Source organism: Podarcis gaigeae, assembly GCF_964106915.1.
Source record: "Podarcis gaigeae genome assembly, chromosome: 10".
In the NCBI taxonomy this organism is placed as follows: Eukaryota; Metazoa; Chordata; class Lepidosauria; order Squamata; family Lacertidae; genus Podarcis; species Podarcis gaigeae.
This window is the reverse complement of record NC_139686.1, coordinates 55,665,454-55,692,797: the sequence shown is the minus strand read 5'-3', so window position 1 is coordinate 55,692,797 and position 27,344 is coordinate 55,665,454. Positions and strand designations below refer to the sequence as shown.

General features: G+C 44.7%; 1 protein-coding gene across 6 annotated transcripts in view; it reads right to left on the bottom strand.

Annotated features, from left to right (window-relative positions):
* Positions 1-27,344, bottom strand: part of CPED1 (cadherin like and PC-esterase domain containing 1) — a 133,425-nt gene that overhangs the window by 73,986 nt on the left and 32,095 nt on the right. For all 6 annotated transcript variants that reach the window (XR_014555341.1, XR_014555342.1, XR_014555343.1 and 3 more), the window contains exons 4-5: positions 12,472-12,578; positions 10,122-10,197 (exon numbers count right to left, since the gene is read on the bottom strand). Coding sequence is in view for 1 of the 6 variants with exons in the window: in XM_083699068.1 (XP_083555194.1) it covers positions 10,122-10,197; positions 12,472-12,578 (183 nt within the window). In the remaining 5 variants the exon portion in view is untranslated. The remainder of the gene's footprint in view (positions 1-10,121; positions 10,198-12,471; positions 12,579-27,344) is intronic.

Sequence of the window (27,344 nt, the reverse complement as noted above, 5' to 3'; positions counted from 1 at the left end):
ACTAATCGTGCGCCTCTTTGGATTCCAGCCTTTGTTTTGAATAGGGTATTAATTTAAAACAATAATGCTTCTCTGTTCCATGTTCCGTCTGAAGATTATCTAACAGCAGAACAATCTTTGGTTTTGCCGCTACGAACCCCAGCAAAATAGCCAGAAGGGCCAAGAGTGATGTGCAGCACAATCAGCTGCACTCTTCCGATACACAAACACACACAGAGCTAGGTTGATGTATGCAGGAATCAGGAGTCTTTACCTGAAACTGAAACCTTTTACATTTTTTTGCAGGCAAATGCACACAAAAAATCAGGGCTGCTGAGCATTGCACCAACTTTGGCCCTGAGTATTTATTTATTAGTAAGGCAGAACAGCAGCAGTAGTTCTGGTGAATGTCAAGCAAGGGTATGTCCCAGTGTGGGATGGCCAGGCAAAGTGCCAGTTAAGCTGGCTTTTCGTTTGCTTCACTGCTAATTCTGCGCTGCTCCATTGCGGGGGAAAGCAGTGTCTTCTGTACAAACCTGCTCCTGCACCAACAACATTTTCAGCAGCAGGAGCATCAAGTGGAAAGGAAAGGGCTTCAGGAAGAAGGGGAACGCACTTCTTTTAAACTAGGCCAGGTGCCAAGAATGTGGCAGTCACCTTCTCCTCTAAACAGTTTCTCAAGGCTCTGTCACTATGATACAAAGGAAAACAGTACAAGAGGAAGCAAAATTTGCTTTCCCACCGTGGTCACCATGTGAGAATTCAGAGAATGTTGAGATTCTAGGATTTCAAATAGAGGCACTGGTGACAGGTATTTAGTGAAGCTACAAAAAAATATTAAAAATCCCACAGAATCTACACACATATAAAAAATGCTTTCTTTAAAAAAGTTTTGAAAAATACATTGAATTTGGCACAGTTCACCATCGCCACCTAGCATCACATTTGTGTATTGCGCTTCACGACACATTTAAAACATTTCATTGGCAGCTGTGTAGCCGAGTCCAGAGTTAAGCAGTGCAGAGGCATATATAAACACATAATGGAAGTTCCATCGGTATATTGACAGAAAGGAAGTTCTTCATGACAACACCATATGGTGTTGTTGTTTAGTTGTTTAATCATGTCCGACTCTTCTTTTTTATATATATATATAAATATTTATTAAAATTTTTGGATACAAATGCACAAATAATAAACAACATTACTTATATCATAACGTGGTTTCATCACTTCTTTGGACTCCCTCACGTCTCATTTACATCGTTAAAAGGTTTTTCCAAGCAAATTATCAACTTGTTTACAATCTTATATCCACTCATTTAAATATAATCTAGCAATTCTCCAAAAGGTTTATGTTTTCTTTAATCTCACTTATCATCAAATTCAAATCTGATTTAGTGGTGGCCAATTATTTATAATCTAGCATCCTTCTTAACATTCAACCAAATTACAATATTTTTGTAAATACGTCTTAAATTTCTTCCAGTCTTCCTCAATCCTCTCTTCTCCCAGGTCTCGGATTCTGCCAGTCATCTCGGCCAGTTGCATATAGTCCATCAGCTGCATCTGCCACTCTTCCAGTGTGGGTAGATCTTGAGTTTTCCAGTTCTTAGCGATGAGTATCCTTGCTGCCGTTGTTGCATACATAAAAAATGTTCGGTCCTTCTTTAGCACCTTCTGGCCGACAATACCCAGAAGGAAGGCCTCTGGTTTCTTAGTGAAGGTATACTTAAATACCTTTTTCAACTCATTATATATCATTTCCCAGAAGGCCTTCACTTTAGGGCAAGTCCACCAGAGGTGAAAGAATGTTCCTTCATTTTCTTTACATTTCCAACATTTATTATCAGACGAATGGTATATTTTGGCAAGTTTAACTGGGGTCATGTACCATCTATATATCATTTTCATTACATTTTCCTTCAGAGCATTACATGCGGTGAAGTTCAGCCCAGTGGTCCACAACCTTTCCCAGTCCTCAAACATAATGTTATGCCCAATGTCCTGTGCCCACTTTATCATAGCCGATTTAACCATTTCGTCTTGTGTATTCCATTTTAACAGCAAGTTATACATTCTAGATAATACCTTAGTCTTTGGTTCTAGCAATTCTGTTTCCAACTTCGATTTCTCCACCTGGAACCCTAACTTTTTGTCATTTTTAAAGACTTCTTTAATCTGAGCATAATGTAACCAGTCTCACACTTTATCCTTCATTTTCTCCAAACTCTGCAATTTCCAATTGTCTCCATCTTTTTCTAATATTTCCCAATATTTTGGCCATTTGGCCTCCATATTGGATCTTTTTCGGGCCTTAGCTTCCAGAGGCAAAAGCCACCTCGGAGTCTTGTTTTCCAATAAGTCTTTGTATTTTGTCCAGACATTAAATACTGCTTTCCTAACAATATGGTTCTTAAAGGCCTTATTGATCTTAACCTTGTCGTACCATAAGTATGCATGCCAACCAAAAGCATTGTTAAAACCTTCCAAATCCAGTACGTCAGTGTCTTCGAGAAGTAGCCAGTCTTTTAGCCAGCAGAAAGCTGCGGCTTCATAGTACAACTTTAAGTCTGGCAGGGCAAAGCCCCCTCTTTCTTTCGCATCAGTTAATATCTTAAACTTAATTCTGGGCTTTTTGCCCTGCCAGACAAATTTAGAAATATCATGTCCGACTCTTCATGACCCCATGGACAAGAATACACCAGGCACTCCTGTCTTCCACTGCGTCCCGCAGTTTGGTCAAACTCATGCTGGTAGCTTCGAGAACACTGTCCAACCATCTTGTCCTCTGTCGTCCCCTTCTCCTTGTGCCCTCCATCTTTCCCAACACCAGGGTCTTTTCCAGGGAGTCTTCTCTTCTCATGAGATGGCCAAAGTATTGGAGCCTCAGCTTCACGATCTGTCCTTCCAGTGAGCACTCAGGGCTGATTTCCTTAAGAAGGGATAGGCTTGATCTTCTTGCAGTCCATGGGACTCTCAAGAGTCTCCTCCAGCACCATAATTCAAAAGCATCAATTCTTTGGCGATCAGCCTTCTTTATGGTCCAGCTCTCACTTCCATACATCACTACTGGGAAAACCATAGCTTTAACTATATGGACCTTTGTTGGCAAGGTGATGTCTCTGTTTTTTAAGATGCTGAGTGATACATAATACAATCTATATAATCTTATCCTGACTTTCAGTAGAGATTTCCCCATAAGGAGCAAGCGTAGTATCACCTGACTAAGAAGCAAACTACACATGACAATCATATGCCAGGCAGCTGTTGTTGTTGTTTAAATGGAAATTGCATTAGTTTAGGGATGGTGACCAATAGTTAATGGGATTTGAGTAGGTGGGCATTCCTGAGGAAAATCCATTTTCTGAAGCTAGTATTGGCTTTGGGGGGGGGGGAATCCCCTATTTTTTTTTGCCAGCGGGGGATTTCTTCTCAAAGCAATGATTCGTAGCTTGGTTCCAAGTGATTTCTGATGACACTCTGGCAATTTTTAAAGCAATAATTATTTGCATCACTAACTGTGGACGTGTGGGTGTTTCTGTTAGGAGGAAAGGAAGATATTTGGGTTCAGGCCCACTGCTAAAAGAGACCTAAGAAACTTACAATGAAATGTAAAGTTAAGGGGTACATTTTACCACATGCAGTGAGATTGCAGGATATTTTTTTAAAAAAGGGAAATGATATACAATGAACTGAAAAAAAATGTTTAAAATAACATTTGTCAAAAAACCAGAAGCCTTTTTGTTAGGTATTTTAGGATAAGAGTTGTCAAGAGAAAAACAGACATTATTTATGCATGCTACAACAGCGGCAAGAATTTTAATAGCACAAAATTGGAAGATGGAGAAGTACCATCAAAAGAACAATGGTAAGAAAAACTGATGAATTATGCAGAGTTAGCAAAGTTAATGGACAAACTGCGTGAAAAGGACAATAGCGATTTTGAAAAAGAACGGGAACCTTTTACAATATATCTACAGAAACAACAACAAAATATGGACTCGCTGGCAGGATTTAAATAAACATTTAGAATTTTATTTACAGAGAACAAGAAGTATAACAATATGATAACACAGTATTATATACAAACAGCAGAATATATCATTTGATGTAATAAAACAGAAATGGAAGCTGAGGGAAGTCAACAGGGAGGGGGGAAATTGAAAAAGGAATGTTTAGTAATGCTATTGGATATTTGTTATGAGAAAAGAAAATCAATAAAAAATATTTTTTAAAAAGGCAAGAAATGTAAGGTTAAGACAGCCGGTTATCGATCAACCTGCAGAAGGAATGCAGATGAAGATGACACAATTCACAGCTGACAGCACTAAGCAACCACCTGCTACTGTGAAACTGTAACTGGGAAGATGGGGGGAACTCTGTGATGGTCTTTCACGTCAAGAAATTGCAACATATTCCAGAAAAATGGGTGGGGAAAGAAGGAAAGATCACCTCACCAATGGCTCTTGCTTCCTCTGACAGAGTGAAGCCAGATGTGGTGGCAGTTGAAATGGAATGTGCCCGATTGGCAAATTTAACTATGAAAATTTAACTATGAAATTTAGAGACCAAGAAGAGGCAGGTTTGAAAGAGGATTGCAAACCAATTCCTACATTTTTTGGGGGGGGTTAGACTAGATGACCCTCGGGTCCCTTCCCACTCTACAATTCTGTGACTCTATGAATATTTGAAGAATCATTGTAAACATGTAAAAACGCAGGTAGGATTTGAATGAAAAGTGGCAGTAAAATATGTATTTGGGAATAATGGGAAAGGACGGGGAAGAACTAGAAATTACGGAGGGGCAGCAGGGGCGGGGAGTCGACTGGTAATTGAATATCAATGGGAAAGTATGTATGTTGTGTTAAATTTGTAAACTCTGGAAACTTATAAATAAAATTCAAAAGAAGAAGAAAGAAGAAGCAAAGCAACCAGAAATGTAGGTAGCTTCCAAGCCATGTCTGCTGAAATATACTCAGAGTTGAGTGTGAATTTTATGCTCTTTATTCAGCTCATAGTAGCAATGAATGAAACTTTCCCCAAGACGTCTAGCTATATATACATTATTTATACAATGGGCCTCACGTCATTGATAATTCCGGGCTTCTACTGTAGGCCAATCAGGCTGCGGATTCACCTCCTCCAGAAGCCTGATTGGCTGCTCCTGCAGGCCAATCAGATCGCTGATTCACTTCCACCTGGAGCTGGATTGGGTGGCTCCGTCAGACTGCTGCATTCTGGCTCCTATTGTTCTAGGATTCAGCTCAGCACATAACATCTGCCATGTCAATATCTGCAGTCTTTGTTGTTGTTTAGTCATTTAGTCGTGTCCAACTCTTCGTGACCCCATGGACCAGAGCATGCCAGGCACTTCGGTCTTCCACTGCCTCCCACAGTTTGGTCAAACTCATGCTGGTAGCTTCGAGAACACTGTCCAACCATCTCGTCCTCTGTCGTCCCCTTCTCCTTGTGCCCTCCATCTTTTCCAACATCAGGGTCTTTTCCAGAGAGGTGGCCAAAGTATTGGAGTCTCAGCTTCACAATCTGTCCTTCCAGTGAGCACTCAGGGCTGATTTCCTTAAGAAGGGATAGGTTTGATCTTCTTGCAGTCCATGGGACTCTCAAGAGTCTCCTCCAGCACCATAATTCAAAAGCATCAATTCTTTGGCGATCAGCCTTCTTTATGGTCCAGCTCTCACTTCCATACATCACTACTGGGAAAACCGTAGCTTTAACTATACGGACCTTTGTTGGCAAGGTGATGTCTCTGCTTTTTAAGATGCTATCTAGGTTGGTCATTGCTTTTCTCCCAAGAAGCAGGCGTCTTTTAATTTCGTGACTGCTGTCACCATCTGCAGTGATCATGGAGCCCAAGAAAGTAAAATCTGCAGTCTAGATACACTATTTTTGTTGTGGAAGATACCACAAAGATGAAGAGAGACACGATGTCTCTGTCAGGGCTAAGGGAGTGTACGGTGGCTGGCAGCCAAACTGAGCAGCAGACTCACCACATGCCGCCATCGGGCTGGAGGATGAAGGGAAAGGCTGCCTGTGGCAAAATTGTTGTTTTGAAAGCACGTTAAAGAAAAACACAGGGGAAATCGGGCTGACCCGATTGCAGAGGCAATGTGAAAAGTATTGCCAAAGACGGAACTAATCTAAGAAATATAGGCACTTATAAGAAGCAGTCACACTGCCATTATTTATCACTACTCATCCGAAACAACAACAACCCTCTGCTGATGGCAAAATCCAGACAAAAAGAAGCACTTTAAACTCCCATCTGCTTAAGCCTCTCCTATAATAAAATCAAATGGTTTTCACACAGCTAGATCATGCCCTTAACTTTCTGCTTTGTTGTGCCTCACCCCTCTTAGGAAAACTCAAGTTTTATTTGTCTCCCTCTTTCTCCTCCCTATTTTGTTCTCTCATTCTAGTGGTGACTTCTCATTTTTGGAGCACAGCTATTAATTTGCGAGAAGGCATCGCATGCAGCGCACAAGAGCAACCCAAAGGAGCCCATTCCAATTTCCTTTCCAAGATTATGCACGTGACCCCGGGCAATAAAACTTCATAATTCCAAGCCTGAATGCTAATTCGCTGAACACTAATTCAAAAGGTGCTGCCAGGAAAACTAAAGTTAAATCAACACAGCAGATACAGGGGAGGATATCCTGACTGAGGAGAAGAGCCAAGGGAAAATAGAGAAACAATAGGAAAGTGTTTTATTTATATTTTGAAATCGCTCCTCTTGAATCAATGTGCAGGCTATGTCCTTGTTTCTAAGATAACTCAGCCCTCCCCCTTTTAAGGTTCAAGTGTGGGTGAGGACTCGGTGGCAAGAACAAGACACTCCTTGGTGTGCTATTTGGCTATGTGAGCCACTTTGACACCAAAACAATCCTATTCCTTTTATAATGTAATAGTTAAGTTCATTTCCCCCGTAGGTATCCATATCCTCCAACATTTCTCCAATGAAAATAGGGACATCCCATTCCATGATGATAATTTTACTATTTATACCCCACACATCTTGCTGGGTTGCCCCAACCACTCTGGGCAGTTTCCAACATGTATTAAAACATTAAACGTTAAAAAAAAAAAAACCTTCCCCATACAGGATTGCCTTCAGACAACTAGGGGGCTGGATAACTCTACATCCTCCCACATTTCTCCAATGAAAATAGGGACAGCCTAAGGAAAAGCAGGACATTTTGGGTTGAAATCAGAAAGCAGAACGGCTTCTCTAAATCAGGGACGCCCTTGGAAAATAGGGACACTTTAGGGGCTGGGTATGCTCAACCATTAAAAAGATTATCCTTCCCTCTTCCCCCAGTCTTTAAAGCTTCTAGTCCCAGGTTTGTGGTGGGCGAGTTACCACTTTTAAAAATGCCATGTCCATATCAATAGGTGCACAACAGGCAGAAAATTCAGATCATCATCATCATTATCATCATTTTTTATTTGCATGCCGCCTTTCCACAGTTAAAAAAACAATGCTCAAGGCGACTTGCAGCATAACAAGATTTACATAATTACAAAAGTCATAAACAATAAATAAACCACATCCAAAAAATACACAACCAAATGGGAAACAATTTCCACATAAATCTAAAACTAAGAATACAGCATTAATATCACAGTTTAAAATGACATAGGTAAAAAAATAACAGCAATTTAAACAAAAAACAAAACAAAATGGAGCCCTTTCTGTCCAGCAACAGCAGTCACAGCAGTCCTTTATAGAGCCCATCAGGCCCCGCCCTGGGCCAGGTGTTGAGTGGCAGGACTGGGGCCCTCAGGCACTGAGCAGAGGAGTCATCCTGGGTGGTAGCTGCAGCGGCAGTTCTTATAGGCCTGTCAGGCCCCGCCCCGGGCCAAGTGGTGAGTGGCAGGACTGGGGCCACTGATAGGTGGGCCACTGACATCATGCAATAATGCAGAAACTTACCCTAGAACAGAAGGGAGATTTGGCTCTGCTGGTAGATCTCAGTACCATTTGCACTAGATTCCTGGCAAGGATTCCTGTCTCCCAATTGTTTACCAATGGCAGCGACAAAAGGAGCCATCTTGTTGTTTTCCGTATGGAGGAGCATTATGTCAGGAGAGCCTGCACCTTCGGGCTGAAAGGACACATCACTAACAGGATTGATACCTCAAGGGGAACCAGGCCTTAGGACAAGCCTAGAACGGCCACATTCTCCTTTATCTGACAAGGGGGTCTGAATTACTCTCTCATTCACCAAAGGAGGTGTAATGGGGGTTCATGGGGCTTTCCTGACAAGCCTTGCCCTCCAATGCAGCCACAACAAAGCCATCTGCACATATTGCTGGTCTGCAAAGGGGCACTATGAGTGTAGGTGTGCATGCCCCTAGCACTCTTCCATGAAAAGGGGGGACCCTCATTGAAGCAGTGTCCCCTCCTGCATGAGCAATAATTCAAGCAATGATTCTTCAACATCAGCTTCGTTGGACTGGTCATGTTGTGCAGATGTCTGATGATCTTCCAAAGCAACTACTCTATTCTGAACTTAAAAATGGTAAACGTAATGCCAATGGTCAAAAGAAGAGGTTCAAAGACTCTCTTAAGGCAAATCTTTAACACCGACAACTGGGAAACACTGGCCTGCGAGTGCTCCAATTGGAGAACAGCCTTTACCAAAGGTGTCATGGACTTTGAAGACACTCAAACTCCGGACGCAAGGGAGAAACACACAAAGAGGAAGGCACGCTTAGCAAATCCACACCGTGTTCATCTCACTCCCAGAAACCTATGTCCCCACTGTGGAAGCATGTGTGGATTCAGGATTGGCCTCCCCAGTCACTTATGGACTCACTGTTAAAACTGAGTTGATGGAAGACAATCTTACTCGGCTACGAGTGATTGAAGAAGAAGAAGAAGATGATGCATAGAGGCCCTTCCCACACTGTGAATGCACAGACAGCAGGGCATGTTTGCAGTGATGCTTGTCTGCTTGCTCCCAGGGCAACCACCAGACACACATGTTCTTTCAATGCATGGAGAGCTATGCTGGTCCTGTGGGTTACCCGAGAGGCAAGGTCCAAGTCCGGTCCGTGGTCAAAGGTGCAACATGGAGGCAGTCCATAGTAGCTGAAGCTGGGTGCAGGACAGGGAGCAGGGTGAAGTCAGGAACAGGCTTGCAAGCAGGGAGCCAGGGCAGGGCAGGAGCTCAGGCAGGAACTAGCAACCAACAGTGTTGCTCCTGCAACTTGGGACTGGGGCTGGCTGGCTTTTATCTGCCCTGAGGCATAGGGCGGCCCCAATCCACAGGTGACTCGCCCTTCCTGGCCTGGAGGCAAGCACTCCTCCTGTGGGAACTTAGTTCCCTCTGCCTCTCTGCCCTGAGCCTCTGCAGCTCAGGAGAGGCTGGAGGGTTACTGGACCCAGAGGCAACCTCAGCCTCCTCTGACGGGGCTGAGAGTGGAGCACCTGCAGGCAATGGGTCCTCCATCACCTCAGGAGACAGAGCAGACTCAGCTGGTGCCTGCACCTGAGGATCCAGCACAGGTGAGGACCCTTCAGGCTCATGCCCCAGCCCCGGCTCAGCTGGTTCTGGAGGTGGTGAATCCTGTGCAGGCTGGGATCCCTCAGGTTCAGCATCTGAGTCTGAATCCCAAGCCATCACAAGAGCACTGAATAGCTTTAATGCCTCTGAATGACCTTTAAGTACCGTGCAGAGCTGGTCCACACATGAGGCAGGGTAAAGCAGCCGCCTCAGGCGGCAGAAGCAGAAGAGGCAGCTCCCCGCCTGCCCCACCACTTTCGGGACATGGCACTGCCACTCATCTTCCACACCCCTGAGGTGGAGAAGACAATTGAGGAGACTTTGTGGGATGTCCCCTCTTGCTGCATTTCAGTGGCAGCAGAAGTGGGGGGCAGGAGAAGACAGGGAGGTGGGGGACGGGACAGGATATGGCGGCCAGAGGAGCAGGAGGCAGCTCATTCTCATTTCCCCTCAGGCGGCAAAACGGGATGGGCTGCCCTGGCACTATGAGTAACAGGTTATTTTCAACAGCGACCAAAGATGAGCCAATGTGGGTTCACAAAAAAAAACACAAAGATTTTTTAATTAAAAAAAAATTAACCAAACGTCCATTGGAATAAATCAAAATGTTACCTGGAAATGTTCTGACTATCTGGCATAACCCTTCTTTTCTGCAAAGCAGGCGCTGTATTTGGGGAATGGCATTTGCCTGAAAACAATGGGAGAGATTCTGATCATTGGCATTTCCTTTTCGCAGCTGCTGCGTCACTTTTATTGTGGCAGTCAAGGATGCCACTAAGGCGCTCTGCTGCTCCAGAGATATTAGCGGGGACTCATTCCCTTCGTGGGGAGAGAAAATGGACAGAAACTATCTTGAGGGTTTCAATCAGCCCTAAATCCTGTTCGTTTTTAACTGCAAGTCACGTAGGTGTGAACATCCCCAAGGCATCAGAAATCAAGGCAAGTTGCCTCTTTGGCATTCAGTCCAAAACCCTACTGGCATTTAGTTTATTTATGGATACAACTGCCAATTGCCTAGGAGAGATATTTATAAAAGGGCAATAAAGCCTTAAAAAAAAAAAAAGATCTTAAAGTCAAGCCTGCCCTGGCAAGAAAACTTGTGACACCCACTTACACCCAACAGAAGGGGCACTCAATCCTTTCAAAATGCCGAGCGCATGTTGCACACTTTAATTCCTTTTGTTCCCAAGCGTTCTTGCCTCAATGAGACATTTGTGTCCATTTCTTTGGAATCCTATATTTTTACTGCAATGTGTGAGAGCTGAATTCCAGCTGTGGGTGAGGTGAACTACAACATTCTAGGTCAGATAACGAAGAATTGTTGCGGCATCGTGTAGAAATTTCTGTGGGCATGATCCAGCCAAGGCTAAGGCACTGCGCTTTCCACTTATATCAAAGGGGGAGAATTAAACATGTGCTTACAACTCTCCATGAAACTGTCTTCTCCAGAATCAAGCCAACGGGATGTGCTGTTCACCCTTACAAGAAGCTACCTCTCCAGCATCTCAGAGGTCTTTTGCTCGAGATTCTTAGCCTGAAATGCTGGGATGGCCTGCACTCAGGATATGAAGCTGCCTTCGAATGAGTCAGACCATTGGACTAGCTATCTCAGGCCAAACCTCAGGTGATGTCAGTCACAGAGTTCCACCCTCAAATGCAGGGCTGTTGTGCCCCACACCACAATAGCTCAGTTGGTTAGAACGTGGTGCTGATAATGCCAAGGCTGCAGGTTCGATCCCCGTAAGGGTCAGCTGCATATTTCCGCATTGCAGGGGGCTGGACTAGAGGATCCTCAGAGTCCCTTTTGACTCCATGATTCTCTAATTTGCCAGTACAGTCGTACCTTGGAAGCCAAACGCCTTGGCAGTTGAACGTTTTGGCTCCCGGATGCCACAAACCCGGAAGTGAGTATTATGATTTGCAAACATTCTTTGGAACCTGAATGTCCAACACAGCTTCCGCAGCTTCCGATTGGCTGCAGGAGCTTCCTGCAGTCAATCGGAAGCTGCGCCTTGGTTTCCAAATGTTTTGGAAGTCGAACGGACTTCCAGAACAGGTTCTGTTCAACTTCTGAGGTACCACTGTACAGTGGTACCTCGCAAGACGAATGCCTCGAAAGACGAAAAACTCACAAAACGAAAGTTTTTCGTTTTTTGAGTTGCTTCGCAAGACGGATTTCCCTATGGGCTTGCTTCGCAAGACAAAAACATCTTGCAAGTTTGTTTCCTTTGTCTTGCATGTTTGTTTCCTTTTTCTTAAAACCGTGCATTCACTTCGAGGAGCAACTCATAGCACGCGGTGTGGTAGCCTTTTTTGAGGTTTTTGAAGACTTTGCTGATTTTTGAAGCTTTTCCAAAGTCCGTGCTTCGCAAGACGAAAAAATCGCAAGACGAAAAAACTTGCGGAACGAATTAATTTTGTCTTGCAAGGCACCTCTGTATAGGGGCTCTGCCTGGATTAAGCATGGGTTTATACAGTGCTTTTTTCTGGGGGTATGCATATCCCTAAACATTTTGTGAATCTAAGTTTGGCCTCATTGAGGGGCAATATTTCAATACGAGTAGGAAAATGAGAGTACCCCTAAACATTTTTAAAGAAAGAAAGCACTGGGTTTATTGCAGGCCCAATCCAATTCAAGCCCTCAGCACCTGCAATTTTCATTGCCACAATAGCCTCATTGAAACAAGTGTTGCCTGTTCCTGGCAAAAATTCTCCAAGATCTCAGGAGGCTGTTTTCTCTCAGTCTTATTCTCAGAGGTCTTTCAAGTAGAGTTTTTGCAGATTGCGCCTGAGACATCATTCGCACAATGGTCCTCCTCTAACACCAGCAAATTCCCATACTGGTTGGATAGCTATAACACTAAAAACGTACGATAAAGGTGCCAGAACTAGCATCTAACTGGGTGGGCCAATAACTACTTAAGGGCATGTCAAAAACAAAGATGACAGTTTTGAACCATACCTTCTGCAGTAATGTTGCTCCATGCGATTCTACTCTATTTAAGCAACTTTCATGGTCGGCTTTGCTGGAAGATAGGCAAATCAGAAGATCCCAAGAGCTTAATTCATCTGTACAAAAGAAAGAGAAGCACAATAGGAAACAACTATTTTAAAAAATTGTCCAGGTGCCACTTTTATTTTTTGCTATGAAGCAGCATTTGTCGGACACAAGATTCGGGGCCTCACTTGATCCTGTGCATAGTTTCACAACTTTTACTAATACAGTGGTACCTCTGTACCTCTGGTACAGAGTAAGCTTCAGGTTACATACGCTTACATACGCGTACATACAGGTTACCAGGTTACATACGCCTCTGGTAAGCTTCAGGTTACATATGCTTCAGGTTACAGACTCCGCTAACCCAGAAATAGTACCTTGGGTTAAGAACTTTGCTTCAGGGTGAAAACAGAAATTGTGCGGCAGCAGCGGGAGGCCCGATTAGCTAAAGTGGTACCTCAGGTTAAGAACAATTTCAAGTTAAGAACAGACCTCCAGAACGAATTAAGTTCTTAACCTGAGGTATCTCTGTACAGCTAAAGACTCCTCTCAGTTCTCGTCAGAATTATTTTGCCTGTATAGACCAAGTATTTATTTTCATAGGGAAGCACAATTTGAAACTCAAATCAAATTTCATAGGGAAGCACAAGATGAAACTCAAATCACCACAGCTAGAAAGTATTATGGTGGGAAATGAAAGTACAATCCCCAATGCAGCTTAGTGGGAGAGAACTTGGGAGATCATATCTCAAAGGCCCACTTAGCCATAAAGTTCACCAGTCACAGTCTTTCAGCATAAGCTACCTCATAAGAGTATTGGGAGGATCAAAATGGAGAGAAGGAGAACCACCATGTATGTCACATTGAGCTCATTGGATGAAAGATGGTATAAATGTGTATTTGCCAGGAATAATATGTTACAGAATCACAAAATTGTTGAGTTGGAAGGAACCCTGAGGATCATCTAATTCTAAGCCAACCCTCAGCAATGCAGGAATATGGAACTAGGCAGAGGGCCTTCTCGGTAGTGACGCCTGCCCTGTGGAACGCCCTCCCATCAAATGTCAAGGAAATGAACAACTATCTGACTTTTAGAAGACATCTGAAGGCAGCCCTATTTAGGGAAGTTTTTTATGTTTGATACTTTATTGCCATTGCCATTATTATTATTATTATTATACCTCGGGTTACACACGCTTCAGGTTACATACGCTTCAGGTTACAGACTCCGCTAACCCAGAAATAGTACCTCGGGTTAAGAACTTTGCTTCAGGATGAGAACAGAAATTGTGCTCCAGCAGCGGGGCAGCAGCAGGAGGCCTCATTAGCTAAAGTGGTGCTTCAGGTTAAGAACAGCTTCAGGTTAAGAACGGACCTCCAGAAAGAATTAAGTACTTAACCCGAGGTACCACTGTATTATTATTCTGTTGGCTGGGGAAACTCAGCCAGATGGGTGGCATATAAATACTATGTTGTTGTTGTTGTTGTTGTTATTAAATTATGCAGCCATCTCATTTGGGGATCGAACCTGTAACCTTGCCTGAATAAGCATGGGTGTATTTTATATGGATGGGGAGGCAAGAAAGGGAATGTTGGCCAGGCAATGCAACACTGATGCTAGGATCCTTTCCCCCCTCCTCACCTTTTCCCTCACCTGCCCTCTAGGGGGCACCCTCGGTACATCAGATCATACCATACCTGCTTGCTAATGTTCTTTTTCAAGCAGTCTAGATCCCGGCAGCGTGTTGTACACATTAAGCAGCATATTGACAACTGGCTTCTCATAGATATGCAGCTCAATATTTTCATCAAGATAGCAGATGGCAGCAAGATAACATTCTCTCCTCATACGCTCTTCAGAACGCTGCCCTCTGAACGAACCACATGGAATGCCTAAGCTGGCCAAGCAATGCAGATGGACAAAGGGCTGGTAGGAGGAGAAAGGCAAACATTCTTTCATCCAAAGAGCTTTTGGAGTGGGAGAATATTATTCTGCAAACGGAGGTTCCAAAAACAAAGACCTCATACGACAAACGGGCTTAAAATAAACTGGGCTACTTTCAGAAATATTTTGCATCGTATAGAAGAAAAGTGTGAAACCCCCAAAATAGCCCTTTGTGGCATTGCAAACTACCTTGTGTAACTTTATGAAATGAAAAAATAAAAATGTGTACTTGAGACAGGGGTGGTTCGAAGAATGAAGGTGACCTGGGTAAAGTGCCTTCTCTACAGACCCTCAAAGTGCCCCTATTTTCCAGGGACAGTCCCGGATTTACAGAAGCCATCCCAGTTTCTGATTTGATCCCAGAATGTCCCTGTTTTCCTTAAAAAAGGACCCCTAACCATTAGGTCCAGTCGTGACCAACTCTAGGGTTGCGGCGCTCATCTCACTTTATTGGCTGAGGGAGCCAGCGTACAGCTTCCGGGTCATGTGGCCAGCATGACTAAGCCGCTTCTGGCAAACCAGAGCAGCGCACGGAAACACCATTTACCTTCCCCCTGGAGCGGTACCTGTTTATCTACTTGCACTTTGACGTGCTTTCGAACTGCTAGGTGGGCAGGAGCAGGAACCGAGCAACGGGAGCTCACCCCGTCACAGGGATTCGAACCGCTGACCTTCTGATCGGCAAGTCCTAGGCTCTGTGGTTTAACCCAGTGTTTCCCAACCTTGGGCCTCCGGCTGTTTTCGAACTACAATTCCCATCATCCCTGACCACTGGTCTTGCTAGCTGAGGATTATGGGAGTTGTAGTCCAAAAACAGCTGGAGGCCCAAGGTTGGGAAATGCTGGTTTAACCCACAGTGCCACCCACGTCTCTATGTTTCCCTTAGGACGTCCCTATTTTTATGGGAGAAATGTTGGAGGCTATACCTTTAGGCTTGCCACACAGCAAAGAACACTCCAAGGGAGATGCCATTTTGCTTTCCCACAATGCCCTGGAATGCCTGCCGTAATGTTGCTCCAGGGGGTTGTGTGAAATTAAAATTGAGGTTCGCAGCCACAGCTGCCCATTGTGGAGGGACTGGAGCAAGTGTCAACTACTGGGGGACTGGAGCCCTGGGCAGCTGCCAGCTGTCCTAGGAATTCAAGTGCCAACACTTACTCCTGACTTGAGAGATGTCTCCAAAAACCACCACAGTTATGGGACAAGTATGTACCAGGACAGATGGGAGGTTGCAACTTTTCAACTTGCCACTGTCCAGACATTATCACCATCATTTACCATCATGTTATCACCTGCTAATTTTTGAAAACTGTTATTAAAGGCAGAAGGGCAGGCCTGGCTGGTTTCCCCCCCCCCCCCCGATCAGTTGCCAACTTTTGTGGGATCCATCTTAGAAGCAAGAATTCGCGGGCAGGCAAGAGACAGCTATTAAAATCTGATTATCACAATGACAAACAACTGTGCAGTACTGTTTCCGTTTATAGCAACAAGCTACTGAAGATATGAAGAGGGCTATTAAATCATTATTTATTAGTATATAAGAGCCAGCTGCAACCACACACAAATTCCTTCCACAATCTCAAGCAAAGTAAAACATACAACTTGTTGACTATACATCTGACTAAGTTGTCTTCAGAGTCAAACGGGTCCGCTATATTTGGATATTTGACTAGATTTGGATAGCATGGTAATAATGCAAAATTTCTGTATAAATGGTAGTATATAGGAAAAGTATATATTTAAATTTTGAAGACCCTAAAATGGAGGGGAAACAAACATAATGAGAGCCACAAGCCTGACGCATGAATTAGTAAAACTGAATTTATGCCAGGTTTGCTACCATTGTTGTCTGTTTAGCTTTCCTTTACAGGCAAAATAAATGAAGACTGTATTAAGGTACACACATCAAATGGCAGCACTCTGCTCTCTTGCTACAGGATGAACCCACAGAAAAGATGCCTGCTTTCCCCCTGGGCAGCTGTTAGAATCCCAGTTTTACACCCCACAGAAGAATCAAGAGCACAGGAAAACATCATCTGGCTAATCCAGAGGGACAGAAAGATAAATGTAACCCAGTCAACTCTGTTAATCAACATGAATGAGTCTACCCAACAGAATTGTCTTGATATGCATTAGGAATAGTGCCTTCTCCATTCACAGCACCATTGTTATTTATCTTTTGTGTCCATGAAACAAATTAAACATTGTCAGGATGAATACACGAACATCTCTATAAACAGGAAAATAAATGAGACTTTACAGCTTTAAGGCACCATGAATGGCACGCCTAACGAAAAGAAAGACGTACCAACATCTATTTATTTCAAGATGAAGACACCTTTGCAACTGCAAACAAATAACAGAAATCCTAGCACATCGTGCTTTTCTGTTTCTGTCCTGGACCTTGGTACTTTGGATGAACCTTCAAACTTTTGCAGAATGTGCTCATCATATTGGCAGTCCCAAGTACTGCTTCCTACACACTGGATGCATCTGTCAAGAGCTGGTTTCTAAGCCAGAACTTCTCCCTCCAGAATATCTGAACCTAAAACTACAGCGCTTTTTCTTTCTTTCTGGAATAGCCTCTGGCATCCAAGGAGACTATAGTACGAGAAAGAGCTGCTCCCGAGTTCTGACTCTGAGCCAGTGGTGGTGTAGTGGTTAAGAGCGATAGACTCATAATCTGGGGAACCGGGTTCGCGTCTCCACTCCTTCACATGCAGCTGCTGGGTGACCTGGGGCTAGTCACACTTCTCTGAAGTCTCTCAGCCCCACTCACCTCACAGGGTGTTTGTTGTGGGGGAGGAAGGGAAAGGAGAATGTTAGCCGCTTTGAGACTCCTTCGGGTAGTGATAAAGCGGGATATCAAATCCAAACTCTTCTTCTTCTGACTCCCCTTGCAAGCAGATTACAACATTTTCGACTTCCCTCCATGCCCGGAACCTCTCCAGCAGCACATTTGATAATGCCCCAGCATGCCAACCATCCTAGAATCATAGAATCATAGATTGCCCTCTGAAATCACATCTCTCTTAGCTCCCCATACTGTTAGCTGCTGCTCTGAAACCTCACCCTAGTACAGTGGGAACCTTCACCCACTGACTTTACCCACTGACTTTCCTACAACTGGGTCCCTATTGCAAACAATGTTTTATGTAACTGATTCTGTTTACTGGACCAAGTCACACAACCACTAATTTAGGGTCAGCAGAAATGGAAAAGATGTTCAAAATAACGTTTGTAAAACAACAACCCAGAAGCCTTTCTCTTGGGAATTATAGGGACAGAACTACCTAAACTGTATAGAAATGTGTTCATGTACGCAACTACAGTGGCAAGAATGTTACTTGCCCCCAAATGGAAAGAAGCAGAAGTCCCAGCAAAGGAAGAATGGATATAAAAACTTATGGAATATGCTGAAATGGAGAAACTTACCAGAAGAATAAGAAATCAAGATAGCAAACTTTTTATAAAATAACGGAAATGGTTTCTTGAATATTTACAGATAAACTGCAAACAGATAAAAAAACAAGATTATTGTAATAATCTGCAGCTTCATAAGAGTATATATTTAAAGTAGATAATTAAATGAATTTGGGTATGCAGAAGATATTAAAAAATAAATTTAAGGAACTGCAGAAAGAAGGGGAAGGGAGTCAAACTTTGACATTTTAAAACGATTGTAAAATTAATGAAATGTATAAACCTGAAAAGTATTAAATATATATATATATTAAAAGGACATGGATCAAAATGCACATCCATTGGGGATGCTGTTCATTGATTTCAGTGGGATATGCCTTTGGGTGTGCTTTTTTGAACCTCCAGCTAGCTTACATCGGAATTTGTATATATCTAGAATTTGTGCAGAGTTTGTTTGCATGAGAATAGGACCAATCATCCACCCGCCCATCTACCTTGACCAACAAAAAAATAAATAAATTGGATAGAATTGGCCAAAAGGTTTGCTTGGAAAAATTATCTAGGCCCGTGCAACTACATTCTCCACATGGTAAGCTAAACCTGTTGGATTATCAAAGCACCCAGGGCTCACACATTTTCAAGACTATCTTTGCATCCATAAGTAACAGAAACCCGCTTCAAAATAAACAAATTAAATAAATGCAGGATATGCTATGTTTTTGTGACCAGTTATCAACGTCTGAAGCTGTTCTGTACCTACAAATAATTGTGAACTACTGAGAACCTTGTTACAAAATGAAAGAAACTCTGGTTCTTTGAGGGTGGCGGAGGTTGAGACCCTAATTGTGTAATTTAAGGCTGGAAACAGATTTCAAAGAAATGCCTATTGTGCATGTTTATGAAGGGTTCAGTGTTTTAACAGTTCTTTGCAGCACTACAATACTTTTGAAATTAAGCATCCTATCTCTCCTTGTTCTTTCACCCTCCTTAAGCTTCAGAAAGTTTTCACTGTAAACTGAAACGCCGACTCTCAAAAGCTGCACGACAATCTACACATCTCTATACAAGCAATGCTAAACTGTAAGAATGTGTTATTATCATTCCACAGCTTTTGTTTACAGACGTACCCTGCTGAAAGATGGGACTAAAGGGTGCAACTGAAATGAATATTTTGCTTTCCAAAGGAAAAAAAAATTAATGCCTGCAACATATGCTTTGAATTAAGAAATAAACGTTGCTTGTCCTGGGCCAGTTGCACTCACATCTTCTGTATAAGAGAAAATAAGGCAAGAATGTTGTGGTACTTTTTAAGCTATTTACTGCACAATTTATTTATTTATTGCCTGACTTTATTACTAAGATGTTTCTCTCTTGGTTACTCTAGAATGGATGCATTAATGGCACAAGAACATTTGTGCTTCTACTAGAATCGGTGGGTCCCCAGGCATGTTTATTTAACCTTAACTCTGTTGGACTGTTTATACTGCTGGAACTTGAGTTCAATTCACTTTAAATTTCTCAGACTTTCTTGTTTAGAAAAGCTGAGCTTCTTGTGACCTCTCTATCCATGGTGTTTCCTTTACCCCCCCCCCCAGCCACGAAAAGAACAGAATGCCTAGTGTCCCATTTATTTATTTTTAAAAACATATTTCAGTTCCTTTAAAAAGCGGGTCCTTCAGTCCTAATTGAAAATAGCAACCAGATGTTTACAGAACACTATAGCATTTTTCCCTTCAGGGCATCTGGTGCTTTTATTTCCATTTGCTATAGCTATTTATTTTGATGAAAAAAGACTTGCATGTACTGCTTGAATTCTACAATCACATATTAGGTTATCTATGATACAATAATCTTTACTGTCATTGTCTCATACAGAACAACAAAATTGAAAAAATCTACATCAGACATTCAAAAACCAACAAGCCTGCTATCCCAGCTATCCCAGCCTGGTTAACCCCCTAAAAACTATGATACCCCATAATTAAATACAATATACTCCCATAGAGACTACCTTACACTGCGTTTAAAACCAAAATCGCATTTGTATAGAAATTGTTTCTCAGGCGGCTAGTCCTAGTCTATATAACCCTGGACAGGCAGAAGCTGAAAGAGATCATTTCCGGGGTGAGTACTATCCTGCACGATCTCTTCAGCTTTCTCACGACACCTGGAAGCATAGATTTGATCCAAGGTGGGAAGAGTGCACCCAATTATTCTCTCCACAGTCTTTACAACCCTGGACAGCATTGTTTTTTCCCTGACCGTGCAGCTCCCAAACCACACACACAGACCATAAGTTAATACACTCTCCACAGTACAATACATAACTGGCTGGTATTGGGAGTTGAACATACCTTTCTTCCTCTATTTGTGCTATTTGTACGCATGCAGAAGATGAGGCAACATACCTGACTACTAGGAGAAATTTGGCCTACCCTTCTGCATGTGCCGCTTTTTACATGTGTGTAAGAATTTTGTGTGAACTCCACCTGAAGTGCCACAGTCTACGAAAAACTTCATAATTTGATTCTGTTGGGGGTATAAATGGACTCATGTTGTGGCTATACTGGAGTGTTCTCCATATCCTCCAACATTTGTCCGATGGAAAAAGGGTTGTCCAGTGCTATTTTTCTAGAAAAAGAGGTGCCGGAACTCACCATGAATGCCTCCCTCGTTCGCGTAGAATGGCAATGACGCCTGCCTGAGGGATGCTGCAAATGAGTTCCTGGTTAGTTCCAGCTGGGGGGGGGGAGCCCTGGGAACATCCTATTCCATACACTCCAACATTTCTCCAATGAAAATAGGGATGCGGGTGGCACTGTGGTGTAAACCACTGAGCCTAGGGCTTGCCGATCGGAAGGTCGGCGGTTCAAATCCGTTGCTCGGTCCCTGCCCCAGCCCACCTAGCAGTTCAAAAGCATGCCAGTGCAAGTAGATAAATAGGTACCACTGCGGTGGGAAGGTAAATGGCGTTTCTGTGTGCTGCTCTGGTTTCGCCAGAAGCAGCTTAGTCATGCTGGCCAGATGACCTGGAAAAACTGTCTGCAGACAAATGCCAGCTCCTTTGGTCAGTACAGCGAGATGAGTGCCGCAACTGGACTTAACTGTCAGGGGTCCTTTCCCTTTTTATTCAATGATCTCCTTGGCTCAGGGGTTGCATAACTCCATACCCCCTCTGATAAAAATAGGGATGTCCTAAGGTAGGCATCCCCAACCTTCGGCCCTCCAGATGTTTTGGACTACAATTCCCATCATCCCTGACCACTGGTCCTGTTAGCTAGGGATCATGGGAGTTGTAGGCCAAAACATCTGGAGGGCACAGGTTGGGGATGACTGTCTTAAGGAAAAGCAGGACGTTCTGGGATCAAATCAGAAACCAGGACGGCTTCTGTAAATCCGGGACTGCTCCTGGAAAAGAGGCATGGTGGCCTTCAAATGTTTTGGACTTCCGCTCCCATAAGTCCTGGCCAGACCCATAAAGTATCGACTCCTGCTGAGTGAGGGCACATTCATGTGAAATAGTTGCCACACAAAACTGATATGGAAAATTTCTTCTTCCGGTAACATTACATGCCAAGAAGTACCTCAGAACTGGGTTTTGTAACAACAGGAGCTGGAAAGGGCATTGCCTGTTTTCCTGATTACAGCTTGTCGAAGATCCTGCAACTCCACCAGGAAACCAGTTTCCACAGCCGAATTCCTTTTGCACACTGAAAACTGCCTACTTAGTTCCTCCAGCTAGATTTGTGTGGGTTTGTGGATTGTAGCTACTCTGCCTTTTCCTTTCTTTAGTGGGGAAAGAGCCATTATGCCCCCTCTTAACTTGGTTCCTTCTCCTGGCCGACAAAACCAGTGCCTTTAACATTTCCTAATACGTTCTGCATTTTATGCCCTTCTGTCATATGGTTTATGTTGTGTATTGAGTCAAAGGATTTTATATCTGTATTATTATTGTCTGTATTGCATTAGGGTAAAGTAACTGCCTTTTGGTTCCAGAGGGTACAGCTACTATTGGTTCATTTAAGCTGCTGTATTTGGATCCTCTGTCTTATTGGTTTCCTCCAAAAGGCAGGACTGTGATTGCCTGAGATTGTTCCCTCCAAAATGTATCCTTTCTAGCTTGTTCCCTGTCCCTATAAATGTAGCTCTCCCCTCCTCAAGTCTTAGTCTTGTTTGCTTTAATAAAGAAGTGTTACTAGAGAACTGTCCAGCATATTATGTCAAGAGAGCTGAAATCACAAACCCCACGTCACAACAACTGGCGACGAAGGTGGGATCCGGAATGCTGAGGAGCGGTTAACGCAGCCCTGCCTCAGAGTCCGGATTGTAGCTAAAACAAGACTCACTGGCCAGCTGAGAAGACGACCCTGCCCACAGGACAATGGAGAGTCCAAGGGTATTAGAGCCCTTCCAGCCATCAGAGCCCCACACGTGGGAAGACTACGTCGAACGCTTCGAGTTCTTCGCGGAGGCTCAAAGGATCACTGATGCCAGCAAAAGAAGGGCCACATTCCTGAGCTACTGTGGGCCTGAGATCTTCACGCTGGCCAAGGCATTGCTTGCTCCAGCGAAGCTAAGTGAGACATCTCTCAAAGATATTCTTGCCTGCCTAACAAGCCATTTGGCACCTACTGAGACCAAGATGGCCCGGCGGATGGAGTTTCATAAGAGGCAGCAGCGTGCTGGGGAGTCTGTATCTGCATTTCTAGCTGAACTGCGGAAGCTCGCTCAGCACTGTGACTTCCAAGATCTGGAAGAGACTCTCCTGGATCGTTTTATCGGTGGTCTGAGCAGCAAGAAAGCCAGAAGACGCATCGTGGCTAAAGAAGAGGTTACCCTTGTTTCAGCCTTGAAGGAGGCCACTGCCACGGAGAATTATGAAAGAGAGGAGCTTGATGCCAGTCGCAGGGCCCCTTAGCCACAGATAGAAGTTGTGCATGCCATGGATGAGCTAGAGGCTACTTCGAGCCAGAGCCCAGTCCGTGGGGTCGAGTCAGTGTGTCAGGCCTGCACAGTGCACAAAGATCACCGAGGCAGGTGCCCTGGTTGTGGCGGAAACCATGAACGGAAGAGTTGTCGTTTCCGGGATGCTATGTGCTGGACGTGCAGGAAGACAGGTCACATCGCCAGGGTCTGTAGATCGGCGGCGTTGGGAGCGACAGGAGCACCTAGACTGGAGCATCGCAGACCACCCACAGCAACCCACGTTCTACAGGACTGTCACTACGTAACGGAGATCAACGGGAGGGTCGTGCAGTTTCCAGCGCAAGGCAAGGCACACGTCAAGGTGAAGATTGAGGGTCAGCTGTGCGACATGGAGGTGGACTCCGGATCTGGATTCACTATCGTGTCGGACCAGACCGCGAGGACATTCTTCCCCAGGGGTAAGTTGCCCCCTCTGGAGCCCTTCCCGGCAACTTTGCAGTCATACTCAGCGGGCCACATCCATGTCATGGGAATGTGTGCCGTGAGAGTACAGTTCCGGGACAAACAGGCGGTACTCAAACTGGTGATTGCGAAGGGCAGTCGCCCCAGTCTCCTGGGCACTGACTGGTTCCCCGCCCTGGGACTGAGTATATCAGGGCTTAATTCAATCCAAACCTGCCCTGAGATGAGCGAGGCATTATGCAAAGAATTTGCTGGTCTCTTTAATGGAAAACTGGGTTGTTATAAAGGACCCCCAGTTGACTTCGAATTGGACCCTGGGGTGGCCCCAATCCGACTCAAACCAAGGCGAGTGCCATTTGCACTGCAACCCAAGATCGAAGCAGAGCTGGATAAATTGGTCAAGCAGGGAGTTCTCTCACCCGTGGACTCCGCTAAGTGGGAGACTCCAATCGTCACGCCCCTTAAAGCAAATGGGGAAGTCAGGATCTGTGCTGATTACAAATGTACTATCAATAAGGCACTCAGGGGAAACTCATACCCTATTCCAGTCGTATCACATCTGTTGGCTAAACTGGCTGGGGGCAAGGTGTTCGCAAAAATTGACCTGGCACAAGCTTACCAACAGCTGCCAGTAACCCCACAATCAGCGGAAGCACAGACTATTGTCACACATAAAGGGGCGTTCAGAGTTAACAGATTACAATTTGGAGTTTCTGTGGCCCCAGGGATTTTTCAAGGGCTCATGGAACGCCTGTTAAGAGGTCTGCCGGGGGTCTTGCCATTTTTTGATGACATTTTGATTGCTGGAAAAGACCCACAGGAACTGGTTGCGCGTGTCCGTGCAGTGTTGCTCAAGTTCAAGGAGGTGGGGTTGCAACTAAAAAAGGAAAATGCAGTTTTGGGGTGCCAACTGTGGACTTCTTGGGGTTTAAAATTGATGCATCAGGCATCCACCCCACAGATGCTAAGGTTAAGGCCATCATCGAGGCACCACGACCACAGAACAAGACGGAGTTGCAGTCATTCCTGGGACTTATTAACTTTTATCATTCGTTCTTACCCCAGAAAGCTTCGGTAGCTGAACCATTACATAGACTGTTGCAGAAAAAAAATGTGTGGCGATGGGGGCAGGAGCAGCAGAAGGCTTTTGACTCCTTGCGAGGAATGCTGAGTAGCAGGAGCGTCCTTGCTCATTATGATGAGTCGAAGCCACTGGTCCTGGCATGTGATGCCTCTCAATACGGTCTGGGGGCGGTGCTGAGTCATAGGGAACCGGATGGGTCGGAAAAGCCCATCTCTTTCTATTCCCGTACGTTGTCGGCCACGGAGCGCAACTATGCTCAAATTGACAAAGAGGCGCTTGCAATTGTGGCAGGAATCAAAAAGTTCCATGATTATGTGTACGGTCGCCATTTCTCCATTGAAACGGACCACAAACCACTGTTAGGGTTGTTCAACCCGAACAAACAAACGCCACAAATTCTCTCCCCCAGAATGTTGCGTTGGTCTATATTCCTGAACGGGTTCCAGTACACCTTGACCCATGTGCCGGGGAAACGGTTGTGCCACGCTGATGCGCTGAGTCGATTGCCCCTTCCTGGCGGGAGCAATGAGGATCCTGCTCCAGCGGAGCACATAATGATGCTGGAAACACTTCCGGGAGCTCCTGTAATGGCTACTAATATAGCTGAGAAAACGAGGAAAGATGCTGTTCTCTCCCGTGTGCTCACTTGGGTGGGGAGGGGGTGGCCAGGTGGTCCACATGAAGACAAATTCAGGCCTTATGCGACAAGGCAGCACGAGTTGTCCATGCATAAGGGTTGTCTCCTGTGGGGAGATAGGGTGATCATCCCAGCACCACTGAGAAACAGGGTTCTTGAGACGCTTCACATGGGACACCCGGGAATGGTCAGGATGAAGTCGCTAGCCCGATGTTATGTGTGGTGGCCTGGAATGGACCAGAACATAGAACAATGGGTACGAACATGCAAGGCATGCCAAGAGGTGCGGCCAGAAGTGGCCAGAGCACCAGTTCACTGGTGGGAGCAGTCCAGATCTCCCTGGAGCCGGCTGCACTTAGATTTTGCTGGGCCATTCCAGGGGAAGGTCTTTTTGGTTATCGTCGATGCATATTCCAAATGGTTAGAAGTGGCGATGGTCCCTAGCATGGCATCAGCTGCCGTAATCAAGGTGTTGAGGCAGCTGTTTGCAACCCACGGATTACCTGAGACCATTGTATCAGATAATGGGGCAGCTTTTGTATCCCAAGAATTCAGGGCATTCTTGGCTGATAACTTCATAAGAGGGGTCACATCCGCGCCCTTTCACCCATCCTCCAATGGGCAGGCGGAGCGCATGGTAAGAACAGCCAAAGAATCCATTGCGCGCTTAATGGAGGGTGACTGGTCAGCTCGCATCGCGCGAATGTTATTTTTGCAGCATGCGACGCCGTGTACTGCGACGGGCAAGTCGCCAGCTGAGCTGCTCTTGGGTAGAAGACTGGTAACGGTGCTGGATTATGTCCACCCGGATAAAATGCCAAACCGTAATTCAAGAGCAACCCCCCAAGCTGAGACTGACACAACAAGGTATCTCGCCCCTGAAGATCTGGTCTGGGTGAGGAACTATTCACTAGGTTCGCGGTGGGTGGCTGGTGTGGTCACCCGGACTAGTGGACCTGTGTCCTATTATGTGACCTTGGAAAACGGGCAAGTTTGGAAGAGACATATAGATCAGCTGAGGCGCCGGGCGCTCAGCAGAGAGGAGTCTGATAATTCATCCCTGGCTAACGACGCAGAGCTGCAAGACCAGGGTGAAAATGGCCCAGAGGTGCAGTCACCAGGGGCCTCAGCAAATGAACCAGGGTCTGCTGGTCCTCAGGATGACGAGGTACAGGTAGGGGACCCTGAGATGTCTGGGACTCCATCTGTTCCTGACGAAACCCCTATAGCAGCCCCCTACCACAGGTGACACCCAATCCAGAACCGGCAACACCTGTTGTCAGGAGATCAAGTAGAAGTTGTAGGACCCCACAGTACCTGAGAGATTACGTCTGCTGTGCTCACTAGGGGGGGAGGGGTGTTGTGTATTGAGTCAAAGGATTTTATATCTGTATTATTATTGTCTGTATTGCATTAGGGTAAAGTAACTGCCTTTTGGTTCCAGAGGGTACAGCTACTATTGGTTCATTTAAGCTGCTGTATTTGGATCCTCTGTCTTATTGGTTGCCTCCAAAAGGCAGGACTGTGATTGCCTGAGATTGTTCCCTCCAAAATGTATCCTTTCTAGCTTGTTCCCTGTCCCTATAAATGTAGCTCTCCCCTCCTCAAGTCTCAGTCTTGTTTGCTTTAATAAAGAAGTGTTACTAGAGAACTGTCTCCAGCATATTATGTCAAGAGAGCTGAAATCACAAACCCCACGTCACAACAGTTTACATCCTCTGAATTTACTCGCGTCTATTTATGTGTGTTCTAAAAGGTCGTTTTTGTCAAAACCAGACTTCAGCAAGAGATCCTACGCACGCTAAGTAAACTGGTGTAAAAATAAATGCAGTTGAATGGCAAGTAAAATGAGTAAGAGCGTCTTAGTAACTGTAGCTCAGAACAGCAGCTGTGTTGTGTTCCTCCCATTATAATTTTCTGATTCTCCCCTCCCCAACCCCAACCCAAATGGCTAATTCTGCTTCCTTTTCAGCAGCTGCATAGGACTGTTGGGCCAAAAGCTGTGCAGGAATTTACATCCTTCTTTGGATGTGTGTGTGTGTGTGTGTGTGTCCTTTTCAGAAAGAAGAGGAAGTGGCTATCTTTGGATGACATATTCTGATTACACAGGACTGTAATAAGAGCAAGGAGAGGCAGAAGATATGGTCCATGTATAGAAGCAATAGGAGCAAGTGTAGCTGTGGATGAACAGCCTGAAATTTAAGGAATATGGTTATTTAGTAGCTGCCCATTCCTAGAGAAGTTGATAGGGATATATGAGGGTTACTACTAAGGGATGTGGGTGGCGCTGTGGTCTAAACCATTGAGCCTCTTGGAAGGTTGGCGGTTCAAATCCCCATGATGGAGTGAGCTCCCGTTGC